The sequence below is a fragment of the Morone saxatilis genome, unplaced genomic scaffold (assembly GCF_004916995.1).
Source record: "Morone saxatilis isolate NCDOM2014 unplaced genomic scaffold, NCSU_SB_2.0 Contig24, whole genome shotgun sequence".
Classification (NCBI taxonomy): Eukaryota; Metazoa; Chordata; class Actinopteri; family Moronidae; genus Morone; species Morone saxatilis.
This window is the reverse complement of record NW_023339807.1, coordinates 22368278-22385988: the sequence shown is the minus strand read 5'-3', so window position 1 is coordinate 22385988 and position 17711 is coordinate 22368278. Positions and strand designations below refer to the sequence as shown.

General features: G+C 41.0%; 4 protein-coding genes across 4 annotated transcripts in view; 1 reads left to right on the top strand and 3 right to left on the bottom strand.

The window, feature by feature from the left end:
• Positions 1-1114: 1114 nt before the first annotated feature.
• LOC118336234 (transcription factor HES-2-like) lies at positions 1115-2282 on the bottom strand. The gene is made up of 3 exons (XM_035672836.1): positions 2191-2282; positions 1949-2035; positions 1115-1849 (listed from the first exon to the last, which is right to left on the bottom strand). The coding sequence occupies exons 1-3, from the start codon at positions 2233-2235 to the stop codon at positions 1301-1303; spliced, it is 681 nt and encodes a 226-aa protein (XP_035528729.1). The 5' UTR covers positions 2236-2282; the 3' UTR covers positions 1115-1300.
• A 4990-nt stretch (positions 2283-7272) lies between these two features.
• On the bottom strand, positions 7273-8835 carry LOC118336327 (transcription factor HES-7.1-A-like). Its single transcript, XM_035672947.1, has 3 exons — positions 8791-8835; positions 8478-8573; positions 7273-8215 (listed from the first exon to the last, which is right to left on the bottom strand). The coding sequence occupies exons 1-3, from the start codon at positions 8833-8835 to the stop codon at positions 7658-7660; spliced, it is 699 nt and encodes a 232-aa protein (XP_035528840.1). The 3' UTR covers positions 7273-7657.
• A 2206-nt stretch (positions 8836-11041) lies between these two features.
• pbx2 (pre-B-cell leukemia homeobox 2) lies at positions 11042-17626 on the bottom strand. The gene is made up of 8 exons (XM_035672071.1): positions 17306-17626; positions 16603-16676; positions 15557-15801; positions 14653-14843; positions 13980-14115; positions 13668-13809; positions 13064-13158; positions 11042-11824 (listed from the first exon to the last, which is right to left on the bottom strand). Exons 1-8 carry the CDS (start codon positions 17545-17547, stop codon positions 11744-11746), a joined length of 1206 nt encoding a protein of 401 aa, XP_035527964.1. The 5' UTR covers positions 17548-17626; the 3' UTR covers positions 11042-11743.
• The window catches only part of LOC118335656 (G-protein-signaling modulator 1), a 4663-nt gene continuing 3626 nt past the window's right edge, over positions 16675-17711 (top strand). Inside the window, exon 1 of the mRNA XM_035672073.1 lies at positions 16675-16822. The gene's annotated coding sequence lies outside the window, so the exon portion shown is untranslated. The remainder of the gene's footprint in view (positions 16823-17711) is intronic.

The window sequence follows — 17711 nt, the reverse complement described above, 5'->3', positions numbered from 1 at the left end:
CAGTTCTTAGCAACCACGTTTCTTCAAAGACACAGGAATGTCATCATCATTTTCACTGTTTATTAATAAAAAGTGTTTTAGTAATATTTAATAATTTCCAGCTGTCATATCCATTTTCTAGCCTGGCTGAAATCCAGTCCCGTTTTTATTCTTCAGTTAAATTACACCATGTTGCTTCAGATAACAGGTCGTCGGTGGGTTCAGACTCTTTCTCGTGGGAAAGAAGGAAATGGCGCTGCATTTACAGCTTTACTACCTGTTAAAACTGATACATTGGAGAGGGTGGCACAGAGAGGAGACACTTCCCACGTTCCCACGCGCATTTGCCGACGATTGAGATGTAAATGAATCACAGACTGGAAGTTCTGCCCCGTGGTATGAACAACTCTTTAAACTGTTGCAATTAAATGATCGGACAGCGTTGCGCAAAACATTTTTACGCACGCTTAAGATACCACATTCTTTTTATACAGTCAACAGTGACTCTTGGGCCTAACAGCGATTTCCATTCTCAATTAAATATCAAATAAAACGCGCAATACATTTTGTCCCTTAATATTGATGTCAATGCCGGAAAATATGGCATTGCGCACGAGAATGGCAACTTTTACGCATGGCTTTATCTCCTTATCAGCTTTATTTAGTTAGCTCAAATTGAACTATAATTCTTACATATAGCCTGCCTATACCCTTACAGACACAATACTCATAATATATTATTATAATTATACGTAAATCGACATTAGGTGTCAAAATAAATGGTTAATTAAGGTTAATTAGGTATAAATGTAAGGGTGTATTTAGTTTCCCTGAATGCGTTGACCGCCTGTATGTTGTAGTATTTCAAAGTGAGGATTAAGCTTGTTCCATGTGTGATATTGCGTGAAACGTCACCGCATGGTGCCTTTATCCTCCTGTGTGGCAGCTCTACTCCACACTTATGCTCCTCAAGACACGTGCCCGAAAACAATCAATGAACACATACGCATCGTTTACTGATTTTTCCTTTTGTTTATTTACAAATGACAAATAGAATAAATTAAGGTGCAAAAATACATCATAAATGACACAATTAACACGAGTTGGCCTGTAAAGGCTGTAGCAGCATGTGTGATCATAATACATTTACAATATCTACAAATTTATCAGACTTTACAAAAAAGCAAGAGGCCCGTGTTCAATACATTGCACTGAGAATGTCCTTGTAGAAAGTCAAATGAACAACACATGCTGTTGTAGGAATATTAGTCAGCATGTTAGAGTCAATAAAAGTTCAGTTTCTGCAGTCACTGCGTGGTGATCAGGGCCAGGGCCTCCACAGTGACTGGCTGACCGGCTGCCTCTGGGACGGGCTCTGTTTACTCGCTCGACTCGCCACTTTGTGGGTCTGCTGGGGAGTCGTGGGAGGAGAGCGAGGTGATTCTACGCGGGTCTGAACACAACTGGCCGCGGTGAGGGCAGGCGTGCACAGTTTGTGTGCGGACCTGTTTAACAGCAACTGAAGAATGGACCTGGAGGACTTTCTGAGACTCAGAGAGCTGGAGGAGGAATGGGCTTCATTTCTTCTTTGGACGCCTGTGGAATCAGAGTCTGAACGGGAGAAGCGAGCTGCAAAAGACGCATCCAGTGCTGCTCCAAGCCACAGGTGCTTCCCTTCGGGTCCCAGGAACTGAGTAGCTCTCTGCAGGCAAGTTGAGAAACCGTCTTGGAAGGAGTGTATTTGGCCTCCTCCTCCTCCTCCTCCACCACCTACTTCAGCTCTCGTCTTGTCTCCTGTGACAGTGTTCTGGAGGAAGAGGACTGTGTGCTCAAGTATCTCAGCTTTCTCCACTCTGCGCTGAGTCGCTTCCTAGGACAGAAACAAAGATTTAATAAACGGTTTCTCAGACTCAATAAAAGGCCTTTAATCTTGGAGGTAACCTGATCACCAGAGCTATGTGGCTTTTACCTGTCGCTGTAGTAAAAGCGTCTTTAGGCTCTCCAGACTGCGGTTCATTCTCTCTCTTCGACGTCTCTCCACCTGAGGTTTGAGGCTCTACGAGACAGAAACGAGAAAATAAAAAATAAAATTAATGATTGAAATTAGAAATGTTTATACACGGAGTAATGTGCATCTCGTGTATAACAGATCCTGTGATTTACTACAAAATTATCTGTGATATTCAATGAAAGCATAAATGATACAAGTACCTTCCTTTGTGCCTTTGCGTCCTCTGAATTCTGCAGCAATTTCATGGTTGTATTCCAAGAACTATCCAAGGGTAACAGCAGATCTATCGGTCTTTCCGTCACAGCTGAATGTGCCCTCTCAGGCTTCAGTGAGGGCTTTTAAGCCATAGGTGGGCGTAACTTTAGGCTCCACCCACCACAGACCTGTTTTTACTCTAGGTTTTACTCCATGCTGAAACTACTAAACTCAGTTACCAAATTGTTAATGTCTGTGAAATATGCAACTCCTAATTTGTTGTGAATCACTTTTTCTGCAGTTTGAGTCTCCTCCAGTTTAAAAGTTAAGAGTTGACCATATCAGTGGAAATTAATCAGTGGAATTATGAATGTTTAAACGTTAAAATAAGTTAGAAATGTAATATATATTCTAAGATATATTATTTATTTTCTACTTCACTTTGTTCTTTATTAATTATCTCTTTTTAACACATCTTGACCAGAAAATGAATGCAGAGTGAACGATGCGCCTAAAGAGCCTTCACTAGTGTGGAGGCACGTGTAGCTGCCCACAGAACGGCACGCGCCTGTGAAAGGTGTTACCGGCTCGTGTGAGAATTATTTACACATGTAAGGGAAAAGCAACAGACATCCGCCAAAACAGCGTGACGCTCAGACAAATGACCGTGGGTGACTTCTCACACCGTTATTACTGACGGCGAAACTAGACGCCCTCAGGCCGACAGCGCCAGAGAAAAAGTGAGTGTGGAGCCGAAACAATCAGACAAAATCGAGAACATTTTGAATAAGCGCTCTTTTAGTGACTCACTGATGATTGAGATAGTCATAAATTATGTAAAATCTGCTAAAAGGTCAACTGTTTGGCCGTGCGTAAAATCCACTCTTTTACGCGCAGCTCTGTAATATGTTGTCTTTTTGATGTAAAACAAAGCTAATGTGTCAAAAACTACAGGTTTTAGCTGAACATATTTTATTGCATTCAAAATATGCTTCTGTATCTACAAACAATCTGCAAAGTCTGCCTAAGAGTGCATCTTTGTGTCGCGCGTAATTACAAATACCTGTGAAATAATGAGATCAAAATAAGACCAAATGGCGGCACATTTAATGATGGCATTCTGAGAAGCAGCGCGTGGGAACCTGAGAGCCACTTCTCCCCCAAACACTCTTTGTAATGATGTATCGATTCTAACAGGTAATAAAGTGTGAATAGAGCACACTGCCCAATTTTCCCATGAGAGAAAGTTGAGGGAGCGACTCCCACCTTTTGCCAAGATTACTGAAAGTTTGAAGATGTTGACAGTCTCCCACACTCAGTAAACACAACTAAATCAAGTCTGTTGTGGGATCAGTTACCAAGAGCTATATTTTACTATCGGTCTTTAGGTAGTACATTACATGTTAATACTGTAGTTCTCAAGGGACAACCGCGGCGCGCGTAAAAAGACTTTACGCGTAAAGTGGAACCTTTTACGCGCGGCTAATTGTGTTTAGTTACAGTACTACAACAAAACGACAAAACATTTTTTGACTCTTGTCATACCCTGTAGACTATTTTGAGTTCCACGTGTGCGAGTGGGAACCTGAGAAGCACCTCTCCTCCGAGCACACTTCATAAATGAAGTATCGGTTTTAACAGGTAATAAAGTGAGGATGCAGCCTCCTGCTCCACGTTCCCATGATGAGAAAGAGCTGGGGGACATTCTCCCACTGTCACACTTATTCGGCCTTTGTCTGCATGTTGTTGTGTCAGACGCCAAATGTGCATTGACGAAAGGAGATTTATTTATGTATATTTGTTGTTATTAGGTTTGGAGAACACGTGGCCATTTGCCTCATTCTCCCCGCAGAATCATAACAGTTTATCTTCAGGCACATTGCTTATGTACCCAGTCCGTTTTGCAGTGGTGGAAGAAGTACTTTACTCAAGTAAAACTACTACTAAAAAAACGTAAAAATACTGCATTAAAAGTAAATCCTTCATTTTTGGATGTTTCTCTAGAGTTTGCTCTTTTTTTTTTAAGTTTCCTGAACCAGTTATTTAATGAAATCAGATAAGTTTAGAGGTAGAATCTCTCTTTTGTGGAAATGCTATAACAACAACGAGGCAAAGGGTTCCAACCAGGTATTATTTTAGTTAAGAGGTCACAAGTTGAATGTTTTTTTATAAACTTATCATATGTGGGTTTTGTTTACAATGTACCTCAGTCTGTAAATGTCAAACAGTATAGACATAACGATTTCCCTCTGAAATGTAGTGAAGTATAGTCTAGTATAAGTACAAGTTCCCCTTAAAATGTTCTGAAGCAAATCTACTTAGTTACTCTCCACCACTGTCGTTTTGTCAGTTTGTTATTAGTTATTATTGTTATTAGTTCACTTTTTAGATGGAAAACAATACTTTTAGACCTCTGTGGTCAGTTTAAGATCAGCTTTTGCGGTTGATTTTAGAGATTCATTCTTATTTTCAGTCGATAAGGACTACCTTGGACTTAGTGTACACATTGCCTGCAGAAACAAACAGTGTCTTTGTTATTTGACCCTTTAAACTCTGAAACTAACTCAACCCAGTGAGACAGACACGCGCAGCAGCTCCAGCACCACGCGACCACTTCACACCTACACACGCGCCACCCGGGAAACGCTTAACACTTGACTGAATTCATGGTAAACACAATATGTGACAGACTTCAAGACTTCATTCATTCATATATATTTATTATATATACCAGAGGAACGCTCACTCGTCAGTTCGGTCGAGATATATTGTAGATAAACAATACATATTTTTGTATTGTTATCTTTCTATCTTTGTATGTTTTGCCGGAGAGTTTATCCTCCATAATATTGTTTGGCACGCGCCTAGGGCTTCATTTAGAAAGACACGATACAAATGTCCCAAATATCACTGAGATAAGTCACAAAGATAATAGAATAATCCAATAAGACGACCATAAAGCCACAAGCCAGTAGAGTGGTGCCTTCACTGACAGTCACAGTCAGCAGCAGTCCAGCTGGGCTTCAATCCAATTATTTACTCAACTCAGCAACGCGACTATTTAACACCTGGGCGCTATTTAAGTGCATTAAAATGAACTCTATGAGGGAATAATAACAGAGATCTGTGTTCACAAGAACCCACGACACAGTCTTTCTACAGGGGAGCATGGCCGTGTTTTCACAAATGCGGAATAGGCTTATGAATTTTGCCTTGAAACATTTTACTGAGTCAGTTCTCTTCAGTGAATTTGAGGGAAAGCTACAATTAGTTCAACGAATAGGTGTAAAATAATTAAAAGCCTGGTGCCTAATTTGCATTTGAGTGACCAGTGTGTGTGTACGTGTGTGTGTGGGAACGTGAAAGCACTCAACCCTCCACACACTTCATTTAATGGTGTACTAATTCTAACAGATAATAAAAGTGCAAATGGGCGCTTCGTTCTCTTTTTCCCATGAGAAAGAGCCAGAAAAGTTTCTCCCATGCTGTCTCACATTAGATCAGATTCACCCAAACAGTGTGTGAGTAAAGTAACTGCAACTGCTGGCAAATAAGTTCGAATAGAGTTAAAATAATAAATAAATGAACTTACAGTGTATCCATCACTATAGTTTATATTTATGTCAACATTTAACCAAGTAAACGAACTCCTCCATAAGTAAAGGTGACTGCGTTCTTGATTTTTTATTAACTGATTCCACTGCAGAGCCTATTGACAGGCAAACACATAATTTAACATATACAGCAGCAGTTGTAGTCTGCAGTTGTCATTCACTTAATTTCCTAATAAAATGTGTTTTTATGTCGGTTAAAAACTGTTTAAATATGACATCTTCTTGATAAAAAATAACTAATAATTTAAAATACAACAATCAGACAGGAGGACAAATGTCCTCTGAGTGTGACTGAACTTCAAAGAGCTGCAGGAGGTGTTAAGACACGTTTTGTTTCCTGCGAAGTGACACCGGACACGCGCAGAAAACGAATGGCCTGTCAGCAGGAGGCCATGTGGGTGAGAGAATGAATACTAATTACACTGAAAACAAACGGGGACATGAGCTGGGCGGGGGGTGGGGGGGGGGTAAGATCAGTCAGCTTCATCCTGTGAGGTACAGAGTATAAAGTTTTTTTTGACGTTTGTATTTACACCTAATAGAAACTTGAAGTACTTCATATTGGAAAAGCAGAGCAAATTAGTGCTGTGATACTATGGAGAAGTTTGACATGGACAGGATTACAGTAATTATATAAGAAATTATATTTTGAACCTGAAAGGACCAGACCAAGTTTGGTCAGACTTCTTTTAGAACAGAATAAATTGGTGGAAACACACTGTGTCAGGGCTATTTGCTGCAACTAAATCTGGATTGTTATATGATTTAATTTACTTATTTTAGGTTTTTTTAATGGTAGATCTTTGCAAATACTGCTCCAGGCTATATTATCTTTTTTATTCTTGGTTTAATCCAAAAAGGCTTTCAAACAGAGTGAATAATGTGTGAGCAGGGCTGTCTTTGATGTCTTTGAAGTGAGAACTGCTACTGAACTCTGTCACCTCATGTCCAGACTTCACACCTAGAGGATGTAGCTCTGCAGGACACCATGCTTCACACACGTCCGACTCAAAACTAAAAAAGAGCTGTCAATGCAAACAAAAGGCCTGTAGCTTGCATCTGATTCTGTTAAAAAAATAATTTGACACCATGCTTCATTTTAAATTTTTTTTAAAATGTTTTTATTTTTGTATAAAAAAAGAGTACCGCTCACCATAGGGAGACATTCATAATAAATTAGTGTGCAAAATAGACAAAATATATAAAATATAAAGACAATACATGTTATATTGTACATAGAGCCACAGATGTCATTAATGCTGAAATCATGGCCCACAGGTGAATGTGAGGGGCTCCACGGGGCTCTCCTGGCCTCGAACCCTGAGGTCCCACACCTGGAAATGTGATGAATGGACACTCAATCATTATCCACTTCAGTACCACACTTTTGAATCATGACAGCAGACGCAGAGGAGAGTTTTGAGCAGTATATGAAGGTGGACGGAAACTCTTTGGCTCCATGATACTCACCTCTAAACTTGCTCTTGAGCACAGCAGCAGTTCCAGCCGGACGGCTCAGCCTCAACCACATGATCCAGCTCACGTCTGTCCCAGTCTGGGTGAGTCCCTGTGCCTGTCAGCAGAATTGATGGCTGCCCAACTGACTGCGCTCATTCGAAACCATTAAACAATAGTAGTGAGTCAACCCTATCACACACACAGCACATGTACAAATGACATTTTTACATTATTTACAGGCTTTGAGGTGAATAGCAAACACTTTCATGCGTCATCAGAAGACTGGAGGCCATTGCTTGCAAGTCCATGTTCTTTCAGGAACAGTACAGTTGGCACTGGTGAATATGAATCAGTTGTTAGAGTCATTACAAATTCACTTTCAGAGTTGACTGTCTGATGATCAAGGCCAGGGCCTCCACACTGTCTGGCTAACTGGGTGGCTCTGGGACGGGCTCTGTTTGCCTGCTTGTCCCTCCACCCTGATCTCAAGCTCATTTTGTCTCTGAGGCTGTTGGGGTATTCTGGGAAACCCATGCTGGACTGGAAGTGGGTACGGATGAGCAAAACTGTTCACGCTGAAGGCTTGTGAATGCAGTCTGTGCTTGGACTTTTGCCTCAGCATCCGAAGAAGGGACTTTGTGTGCGGCAGAGAGCTGGAGGAGGACTGAGCTTCGGTTCTCCTTTGGACGCCTGCAGAGTCAGAGTCTGAACGGGAGAAGCGAGCAGCAAAAGATGCATCCAGCGCTGCTCCTAGCCACAGGCCTTTACCCTCGGGTCCCAGGAAATGAGCAGCTCTCTGCAGGCAGGTGGAGATGCCGTCTTGGAAGGAGTGTTTCTGGCCTCCACCTCCACCTCCACCACCTCCAGCTCTTGTGTTGTCTCCTTTGACAGTGTTCTGGAGGAAGAGGACTGTGTGCTCGAGTATCTCAGCTTTCTCCACTCTGTGCTGAGTCCCACCCTGCATGAAAACATCAGTATGAGTTAATGGAGCCGAACGGATGATGATGACATTTCCTTAGAAATATAGCTTGTTCAAATAACACTGTTTTTCTTTGATATTGTATATTTATGTAGTTACTGTATATCACATATTTCTATAAAGCAAGTGTTTGAGATGAGGCTATTATTTTTAGTGCTGTCTAAAAATAATGATAAATACATTTTTGAAATACTGAAACAAAGATGGAAAGTGTGCAAGTGCATTCAAATGTGTTTTTTACCAGTTGTTGTGGTTCCTGCAGCAACATGGTCCTCAGACACTCCAGGCTGCGGTTCATCCTTTCCCTTCTACGTTTCTCCACCTGAGATTTTATGAACTAGAGGAGAAAACAAAACAAATGTTGGAGGGATTGACCCAAATGTACAGGAGTGGGTGATTCAATTCCATTTCATTTACTTTGATTAAAACGTTTTCCTCTTTGCTTTACTGGGACAACACTATCATTTCAACCACCTTACAATCCAAGTGTAATCATCAAAATAGCAGTCGTTGTAAAAAACAATATGTAACACATTGATCAAGATTTAATTTACCTTTCTTTGGTTTGGTGCATCCTCCATGTCCTGTAACAGTTTCATTGTAGCCAGTGGTCTATCCTTATCCAGTGTTCCTTCACAGTCTGTAACTGATCAGGTACTGAGGATCGTGTCCCAGGGCTGCCCCTTTTACCTCCTCCCAGCCTGACTCCTCCTCCCACCCGACCAAATTTTACAATCCCAACCACCTCCCCCCTCTCACCCACGCACCACCTCCCCACGGCCCCTCGTTTTGTATTCACAGCAATGTATATAGCCTACTTTACATTTGATTAAACTAAGTTATCATATTATCCAACACCAGCCCGTCTTGAGGTTAAGCTACAAAAAACAAGACACGTGTGTATGAAAACTTACATATTACGCGAAAAACAGGTGCGTAAAAAGCCATTCCTAAAAAGAAATGCGTAATGAACATTCAGAATTTGGTATTTGACCTGAAAATATAGATAAATTCAGTTCAGATTTGCTATTCTGAAAATAAGAAAATCAAAAATCTTAACAAAGATAGTAAATTAGGACGATTTAAAAACATTTATAATCATAACAACTTTAGTTTTCACTGATATTCACTAAATGGTGAGTATTTAAAATGTTTTTGTCCTTATTATTGTTTATTTTTTGCACATTATTTTAATATTCCCTATTATATTCCAATAGGATTAGTTGTTTCCTTGTGACATCAGTCGCCTAATATGTTATAGGATTGGACAACGGAGAGACTTGGGTGCACTAAAGTCAGTACAGTTGCGCCATGCACCATTTGAGGTTGAAGGTTGATTTGAGGTTGCATGATGAAACTTCTGGTGCCAAAGTGAGAAACTGAAGCCTATTATTTTGTCAAAATCGCTCAACATCACTTTTGAGTGGTTATTTTTTAGCTTTTGTCTTTTTTCGTCCCTGTTCCCTGCCATCAACTGTGCGCTCACTTTCGGGCGAGTGCCGACACTTTGCCCTCACACTTGACGCCTTTGCATTTGTTAGTCAATCCGCAGGGTGAGGTGTAACAATGTTTAACATTTTGCATTCACACCTACTTGTCACAATAGACCACGCGTGCCATTTGGGCGAGTGTCTCGTGCTGGCGCGCCGTTTAGCGCCACGGTTGTTCCACATTTGGGTGCGGAAACCCTTTGATGCTCCCAGGCGACCGTGGGAAAGCCGAGTGGCAGCGACCACGCACACGTGTCAGCCTTTTGATTTAACATTATAGTTGCTGAACTGGAGCCCGATGGCCCCCAGGGGTCCTTTGCTGATGTAGATTAATTAACGGCTTGATTGCATTATAGCTGGGGCGCATGAGTATCCTACAGTATTTAACGCCACACGCAACACCCTATCTCAGCTTAATCTTTTGGTTAATTCAAAGAAAGGAGTTTTCTAACCCAGCGTCATAAAGTTGGTGATCAATTGCAGTATAGTATAATATTCATATAACTTTTTGGCATTAAAACCTATATTAGGTTAAGTTAAGTGATGCAAACCCACAAAAACGTCTCTGACCTCTAAAGTCTAGAGAATGAAATTACAATCCAAATTTGATATGGTAATAATGTCCATTATTTGTCAAAACTGTGAGAGGTTAGGGTTTGTGGTTGTTATAGTGGGGAGGATGGTATACATGTAGATATCTTTTTTGTTTTCCCAGGTTGAGAGAAATTGTCTTTAAGATTTCTGACTCTATCCCAGTACAATGGAGGTGAGTTGAACTTTGTTTGTGGTGCTCACACTTGTAATGAAATACAACATCTCTTTCCAGGAGCATGTCCACATTACATTGGGAATAACCTGTTAGGGTGGCTCCTACATACTTTATAGTTTATTTCATTAAACAGAACTTTTTTTCTTTATTACAAGTTTGAATTGTAGCCAGCTGTATGAGTTTTATATATGCTGCCATATTCTATTTTACAGAGCCATTAACATCCAGCCAAGGGCAACAAATAAAAATTGGCCTTTTCAATAAACTAATGAAATAAAAAGTAAATTAGAGAATTATGCATCACAGCAGTACAATATAAATTAAATGTTGAAATGAATGTGAAACTAAAATGTGGCACAGAACTGTTCCATCTGATGAGGCAGGAAAAAAAACTAGGCCATTACTGGAAATATACACTGCTATATTTCTACATTTTCAATGCAGTGAGCACCATAAATTAAACTCTGTTGGGGGAAAGAGAGGCAAAACCTCCAGTTTTTTCATCATGACCTCTCGACTCCACATAAATCTGCACCGATCACCATCTGGTTGTGAATACAGAGAGTCTTTATTGTAAAAGAGGTAGAGAGAATACAGGTGTTTCACTGTACAGAAAAAAGACAGCACTGTTGATATACTCATTCAAACCGTTAATGTGGACTCAGTCACTCTCCATTCATTGTACAGGGACACATAAGCCCGGTAGAAAAACAAACAAACAAACAAAACAGAGAAACAAACACACAAAATCTTTGGATTTTTCTCTATTGCCCTCTCATCCACTAAATGCATTCTCTCTTTCTGAGCAGTTAAAATGAAAATAGTTGTAGCACTAATAATAAAACAGCAATAATATTAATAATGATATAGTGTGCTAAAAACAATGATACTGCAGCCCCTCCCCCCTCCCACACCCAACCACAAACACACACACCTCAGTAACATGTCAAAAGTAGTGGAAAACAAACCCTACAACCCCGATAATAAAACCACACCTGCATGCACACAACACACACACACACATACATTTTCACTCTACCATCCGTGCCCTCAGCTACTCATAGAAACATAATAATGACCAACGCTGAGCGGTAAGAAAAGAAAACAGTGTACATTTAAAATAATCAAACCAAACAAACAACGTACAAAAACAACTGCAGCCAAGTGGGAAGTGTGAAATCATTCTTTCTGTCTTTTTCCGTCGTCAAACTTTCCGTTGCTGTCGTTCTGTGCCGGCGGGCAGGGCCCTCAGTCAGAGTTTTCCGAGTGGTCGCTGTGGGGTGAGGCGCCGGACGGGGGAGAGTTTCGACCATGCCAGTTCCCATTAGGCTGAGAAATCGAAAGAAAAACAACACAGGAACAAACAAGAGGTGTCAGAGGGCAACAAGTGACTCGTGTCTGCATTGTGTCATTTTTCATTGTGAGTTTAGCCCCTTAAACTACAAAGGTGTATTCCTACCAACTCTTAAGATCGCCATCTTAAGATGTTTTGGATAGATTTTCTATTTTATTTTATAGCTACTGTAACAGTTATGTGAAAATAAATCCCCAAACTCTTGAAAAAATTTTGAGATAATCCATCACGATTAACACCACATTTGGTAAGGTTTGGTCAAAGTTATGTTACATTTGGGGGTAATGCAGCTGTCAACTCTTTGGTGTGTTCGGGTGCTTATTGGAAACATTGAAGGTACTGATTAACAAGTCAGTTGTTCAGCAGCCACCTGTTCAGTCTTTGATGTTAGACTAAAAAACATTACATTATAATACTTAGATCACCAAAAACTGTAGAGCTTTAAAATCATTTTTCACTCAAAAATGTTGTGTTGTCAAATATGAGAAGCTTTTCCTTCTCTTGACATCACCTTGAGCTCCACAAGATTTTGACAAGCATTATTTACTGTTTTTTTCATGTTTTATAGTCCTAATGACTAATCCATGATGAAAATAATTATCAGGTGCAGCCCTGGTTGATAGTGATGTAAAATATCCATCATGGGAGTATTTGATAAAGTAAAGCTGAATAGCTGATGACATAAAACAGTTGGTATTTCTTTTAAGAATGAGGCTCGAGTTATTCTATATTAGGAAATCCCATGAAAAGACCAAAACCAACAATGTGTTAGTGTGCCTCTCTTCTACTGAGGATATTTCTTTTAAAGGAAAAGCAATTACCATTAACAGCTGGGTGCTATTTTTTTTTTTGCAAATGTTGCTCGAACAAGAGTAAATAGTGCATTTGTTGGGGATTATACACATTTGGTGTTGTAGTGAGTATTCACAGCACCATGTCGGTGTATGAGGGATTAACTCCAATTATACTATAGTGTGTGTGTGTGTGTGTGTGTGTGTGTGTGTTCCCCTCCCAGTGCAACAGTGTGGTTCACTGGTGTGTTTTTATTATTTGCTGGACAACAACAGAGCTCTATGACACTGAGGAATAAGATATATAACACTTGTTGCTGAATACATTTAATTGGTTTTGATGTTTTATGTGATTTGTGGACAGTTTCACCAGCCATATCACTTAAATATGTGTGTAACCATGCCCGAAGTGGTATAAAGTACCTGCATGCCCATTTGATAAGCAGACTGCTCGCCGTTCACAGGTGGAACCCCGAGGAACAAGTCAGCTGACCCAGACAAAGAGAAGGACCCAGACCCTAAAGAAAGAGGAGAGAGAACCTTAGTAGTTACCAGAAATAAACCTAGTTACATACAGACATGATTATGCTATTAATGGCATAATGGAATTCTATATTGTGTTATATTGCCTTTAAAATGTGAAGAATCAGGATGTGTTTCTGTATAAAACTTGAGGTAAAAGCTAATCCAAACAAGGCTGTGGCAGGAAACATGAGGCTTGCAACCAGAACACAACAGGCAGGTTACGGAAAAAACACAAATGTTGTAGACAAGTTCAAAAACGCGGAATTACTTTTGTGACTATAAATGATCCTTGTTTGCTATGTGCTTCCTCAATGCATGACAATGCCAAACGTTCGCTTTCCTCAGCCTCAGGTTATACTTTGTGTTCAGGTACACAGCTCAGACATTTGATTGACAAGTTATGGGACGGAAATACTGAGGCAGAAAAAGATGGCGCTAACAATATGTTTCACTGCCTCAAGATGAGCAGTCGCATACTGTAGCTTTCAACGTCTTTTGGTACCTGTGGAGTTTGGAGTGTGTGGGGAATCGTCGCCCTGTCTGGCCCCCAAAGCTGTCTTCATAGCATAAAGGTTGGCCTCTTCTTGGAACTTGCCAATGTTTTTCTTGTAGCGGATTCTCTTGTTGCCAAACCAGTTGGAGACCTGGCAGATTCAAACACACAGAAATTACATAAGTACTGAAGACCTGCTCCTTTTTTTTGCTCACTGACATTAAAACTCAATTACACACAGCTTTAAAAACGAAGAATTTCCTTCTTAGAACAGAACTGTTTTATTGTTGCTTGTTCCTGAAAGTACAGTCAGCGGTTTACCTGAGAGACGGTGATTCCACACTGTTTGGCTAGTTCCTCTTTGGCTTCTTCACTGGGGTAAGGATTGGACAGGTGGGAGTAGAAATACTCATTCAGGACCTCTGTGGCCTGTTTGCTGAAGTTACGTCTTTTGCGCCTGAGAAGATTGGAAAACATACTATAATGTTTTCCCCTTTTTATCCCACAGTTACTATTTATGGCCATGCCCTTTCTATACACTCCCACATGCTGGCTACAATGTCAGTAGAATATGCTCCACAAAAGTTTATATACATTCTAGAAAGAATTGTGTATAAAAAAAGTGCAACTTGACATGAAAAGCCTGAATATGAATTCTGAACAAGAGGCATCGATATATCTGCATATTACTACTATTTTTCTCTTTGCAATTATTTTCACTCTAAATTTTGGTTTGAAACACACACATTTGTCAGATTAGGAAATGTGTGTATATAAAATGACCCTGAGTGCATTAGGAGTGTCACTTTTATTGTATTTTACTTTTTACAGCGACTGTCATTTGTTATTTGAAACCAAAGAATCCAAGCTGACTACAGCAACTGTTCTCTAAAAAAAGTTTGAGAAAAAGTGAGAACCTGATACTCATAGATAGATTTTCAAAAGCTAGATTTCATCGCAGTATGCCTTAAAAAAAACAACCACACATGCCTACCTAGCGTCGAGAAAACGGGACCTCAGGATCATGACGGCCTCGCAGGTGCTCTGCTTCAGCTGGGTCTGGATCGAGCTGAACTTGCGGTGGATGATGGCCACCATGCGCTCTATCTCCCGCGGAGTCACGGGCCGCGTGCGCGACTGCTCCCTCAACAGATTCATAACATGGGTGGTGAACTCAGTGCATGCCTGGGTAGGGGAGGCATAAGACGACGGACAGTGAAGGAAAGAAATGCGCAAAGCAATGATGCTGCGGTTTTGTTATTACTTATCAAAGCCTATTCTGAATTTAATGACATGAGGGGAGTCAGAGGAGAAAATATCACAATAAAACATACTGAAAATTGTCAGCTTAATGGGACTGTTGACAGTAAGCATGTATAATCATGTATAAGCACAATTACTAACGGTCTTTGCATAGCTGGTACGTCCCACTGTTAAAGCAGCATTTGGATGCCAAATAAAACAGCTTAGCTCAATAGAAGCTTATGGTAGAAGGGTTTCTTTATGTATTACATGTGCAGAAAGTTGAACAGGCGACTCAAACAAGGTTTTAATTCACGTTGCAGAAAAAAAATGTATGGTATGTTGCTGATAAGTATCATTACAATGGTTTGAATGATGCTCTGAATAACAGCACGCAATAGGGCTTCAGTGTAGGTTGGAATATGTGTCGCTCTAATAATCTTAAGATGTCTCTTCTCATACAGAGATACGGAGCGTATACCTGGTGTGTTCTGATCAGCAACATAAGGACAGAAGTGTATTCCCCGGCAGAGATACGTTGTGTGACTGAACTCTAGACCTAACATGCCAATGGATTACGCTTCTGGCGAGCAGCTTTAGTACAGGCAAGCGTGTACGGGCAATGTCAGCGCTCGTCTCCTGTTGCGACACGGTACCTGCTCATACTTCTCCAGCTCAGTGTGGTAGATACTGCGAATCTGGCTCAACTTGCTTTTGTAGTCGGAGTGCTCGAGCGAGCTGTCAGGTGACATCCCTCCCGAGCTGGTGGCCGCGGACACGGCAGCAGCAGCCCCGCCACCTTTCTCCGGCCCCGCCACGCCCTCCGCCAGCAGCATGTTGTCCAACCGCACTAGCTGAGGATCCTGAGGCTCGTCCTCCTGAGCGTTCCTCATTGACAGGCCTGTCAATACAACAAATGTCACTGTTGTTTAGCTTTGTGGGGAACAGGTACAGTCACATTACACTTTTTTTTAATGTGAATATTCCCTCCGTCACCCATTAAATACAACTCCTGGCTCAGAATGGATTTGTTTTTCTGCAGGATCAGCCGAGGGGTCATTACTCTATATGCCACTATCACATACAACTGTTTAGTTTCTAATCACGCTACTAAATATTTCCTTATCAGAACATCCTCCTTCTGCGCAGAGCAGCTTCACTGGACTGAAAGACAGACGGCCGTAACTTCTCAGCGTCTTTGAGCGAATCTGTCTTTAAATACATGACCTGAAAGAGGGGCTTGCTTGTTACAACAAAGGATAAAACCAAATGATCTACAAATATCTAGCAGCACTGCCCACCACCACACATTTGCTGTACCATAAAGGAGTTTAACTACACTAACTCTTGCAGTACAGCTGCATGTATTGCCTTGCCCTGTAGGCACTGTATGCCTGTTTGTTCAGCTGTTGTCTCTATTTTTATACCCAATAACAGTTTACATAATAGCTGTCCAATTACATTTATCTTCTTGTATGTTTATTTCTGACATTGCAAGCAAACACACAAGAGTTACTGACAACCAGTCAAATTCCTTTTTCTGTGTGTGTGTGTTTAATATAATTGGCTTCTGGTGACACACTGTCAACACAGTCTAATAACGCTGCAACAACCCAAGAGACTGCACACCAAAACCAAATGCATGGTGGTTAACATTAAACATTAATTAAAAAACAAAAAAAGTAATACCAAACAACGTTACCAGTTTTTTCCTTGATCTCGCACAGGACGCTGAATAATGCAGGTTTCATCCGGTGACAGTTGAGCGCATGTTTCCTGTGCATAAAGATAAAAGTGCACATAAAGCGACTTTAGCAGCAGATGTAAGAATTGACCAAAACAAAAACACAAACAGACCCAATTTACCTTTTAGCACGGCTTCTAACTAGCCTAGAGCTAAAGAGAGGGCCAACAGTTCACAGGTAAGCCGTGCGTGTGTGTGTGAGCCAGTAGCTGTTCAGTTTGGTAATATATTTGCATTTGTTTGTGATATAATTAGGTCTTAACGTAAGAAGAATACGCGCTTTTAACGCCTTTATTAGCCGTACCTGTTGTAGCTTTAGCCGGGTAGCATTAGCAGCCCAGCAGGCTAACAATAGCTAACGTTTTGAGACCAGAAAGAAATGTGTTTGTGAACTGACAGCGGAGAAAACCACAAACAAGGGGCTAACGCGGCAGCACACGAATCTGATTAGAACAAAAGCAACGTTGTTTTCGTTAGCTGTCGACTGCTAATTAGTTAGCTGCTGGCTTAAAAAAAAAAAAAAAACCTAAACAATAGATTGAAGTTGAGGAAACTTCGGAGTCGACAAAGCGCCAAAACAAAAAAACACACAAAAAGAAAAAACAGCTGCAGCGTCAACAACATTAAAAACAAAATAAAAACAACCAAACTTATCACTAACTTTGCCTGTGCCTCGTCCAAACTTTGGTCGGTGATGGTCATTATTTGCTGCAGTATGTCGCCAATATCTCTGCGGGTTTCGTGTCCGTTTTCTGTGCCCTCGAGGCCCGGGTCCCCTCCGTCGGACCGACGCTGGGAAGGTTGATGGACCGAGTTCAGCGCATGCATCCCGGGGTGGCCACTCATGCCGAGTCCCCGGCCGCTGGAGGGCCCGTTGCCCGTCAGAGGCTGCTGCTGCAACATTTTCAGCGACGCACAGTGGCGACGACTGCTGCCCAACTGTGCTCACAGACGCGCACACACACAACACAACGCAGTCTGATCCGAGGCATAGCACACAAAGCAAGGGTCCCCTAGCGATTGACAGGAAACGGTACAAGGGGTGAATGTTAAAAAAAAAAAAAAAA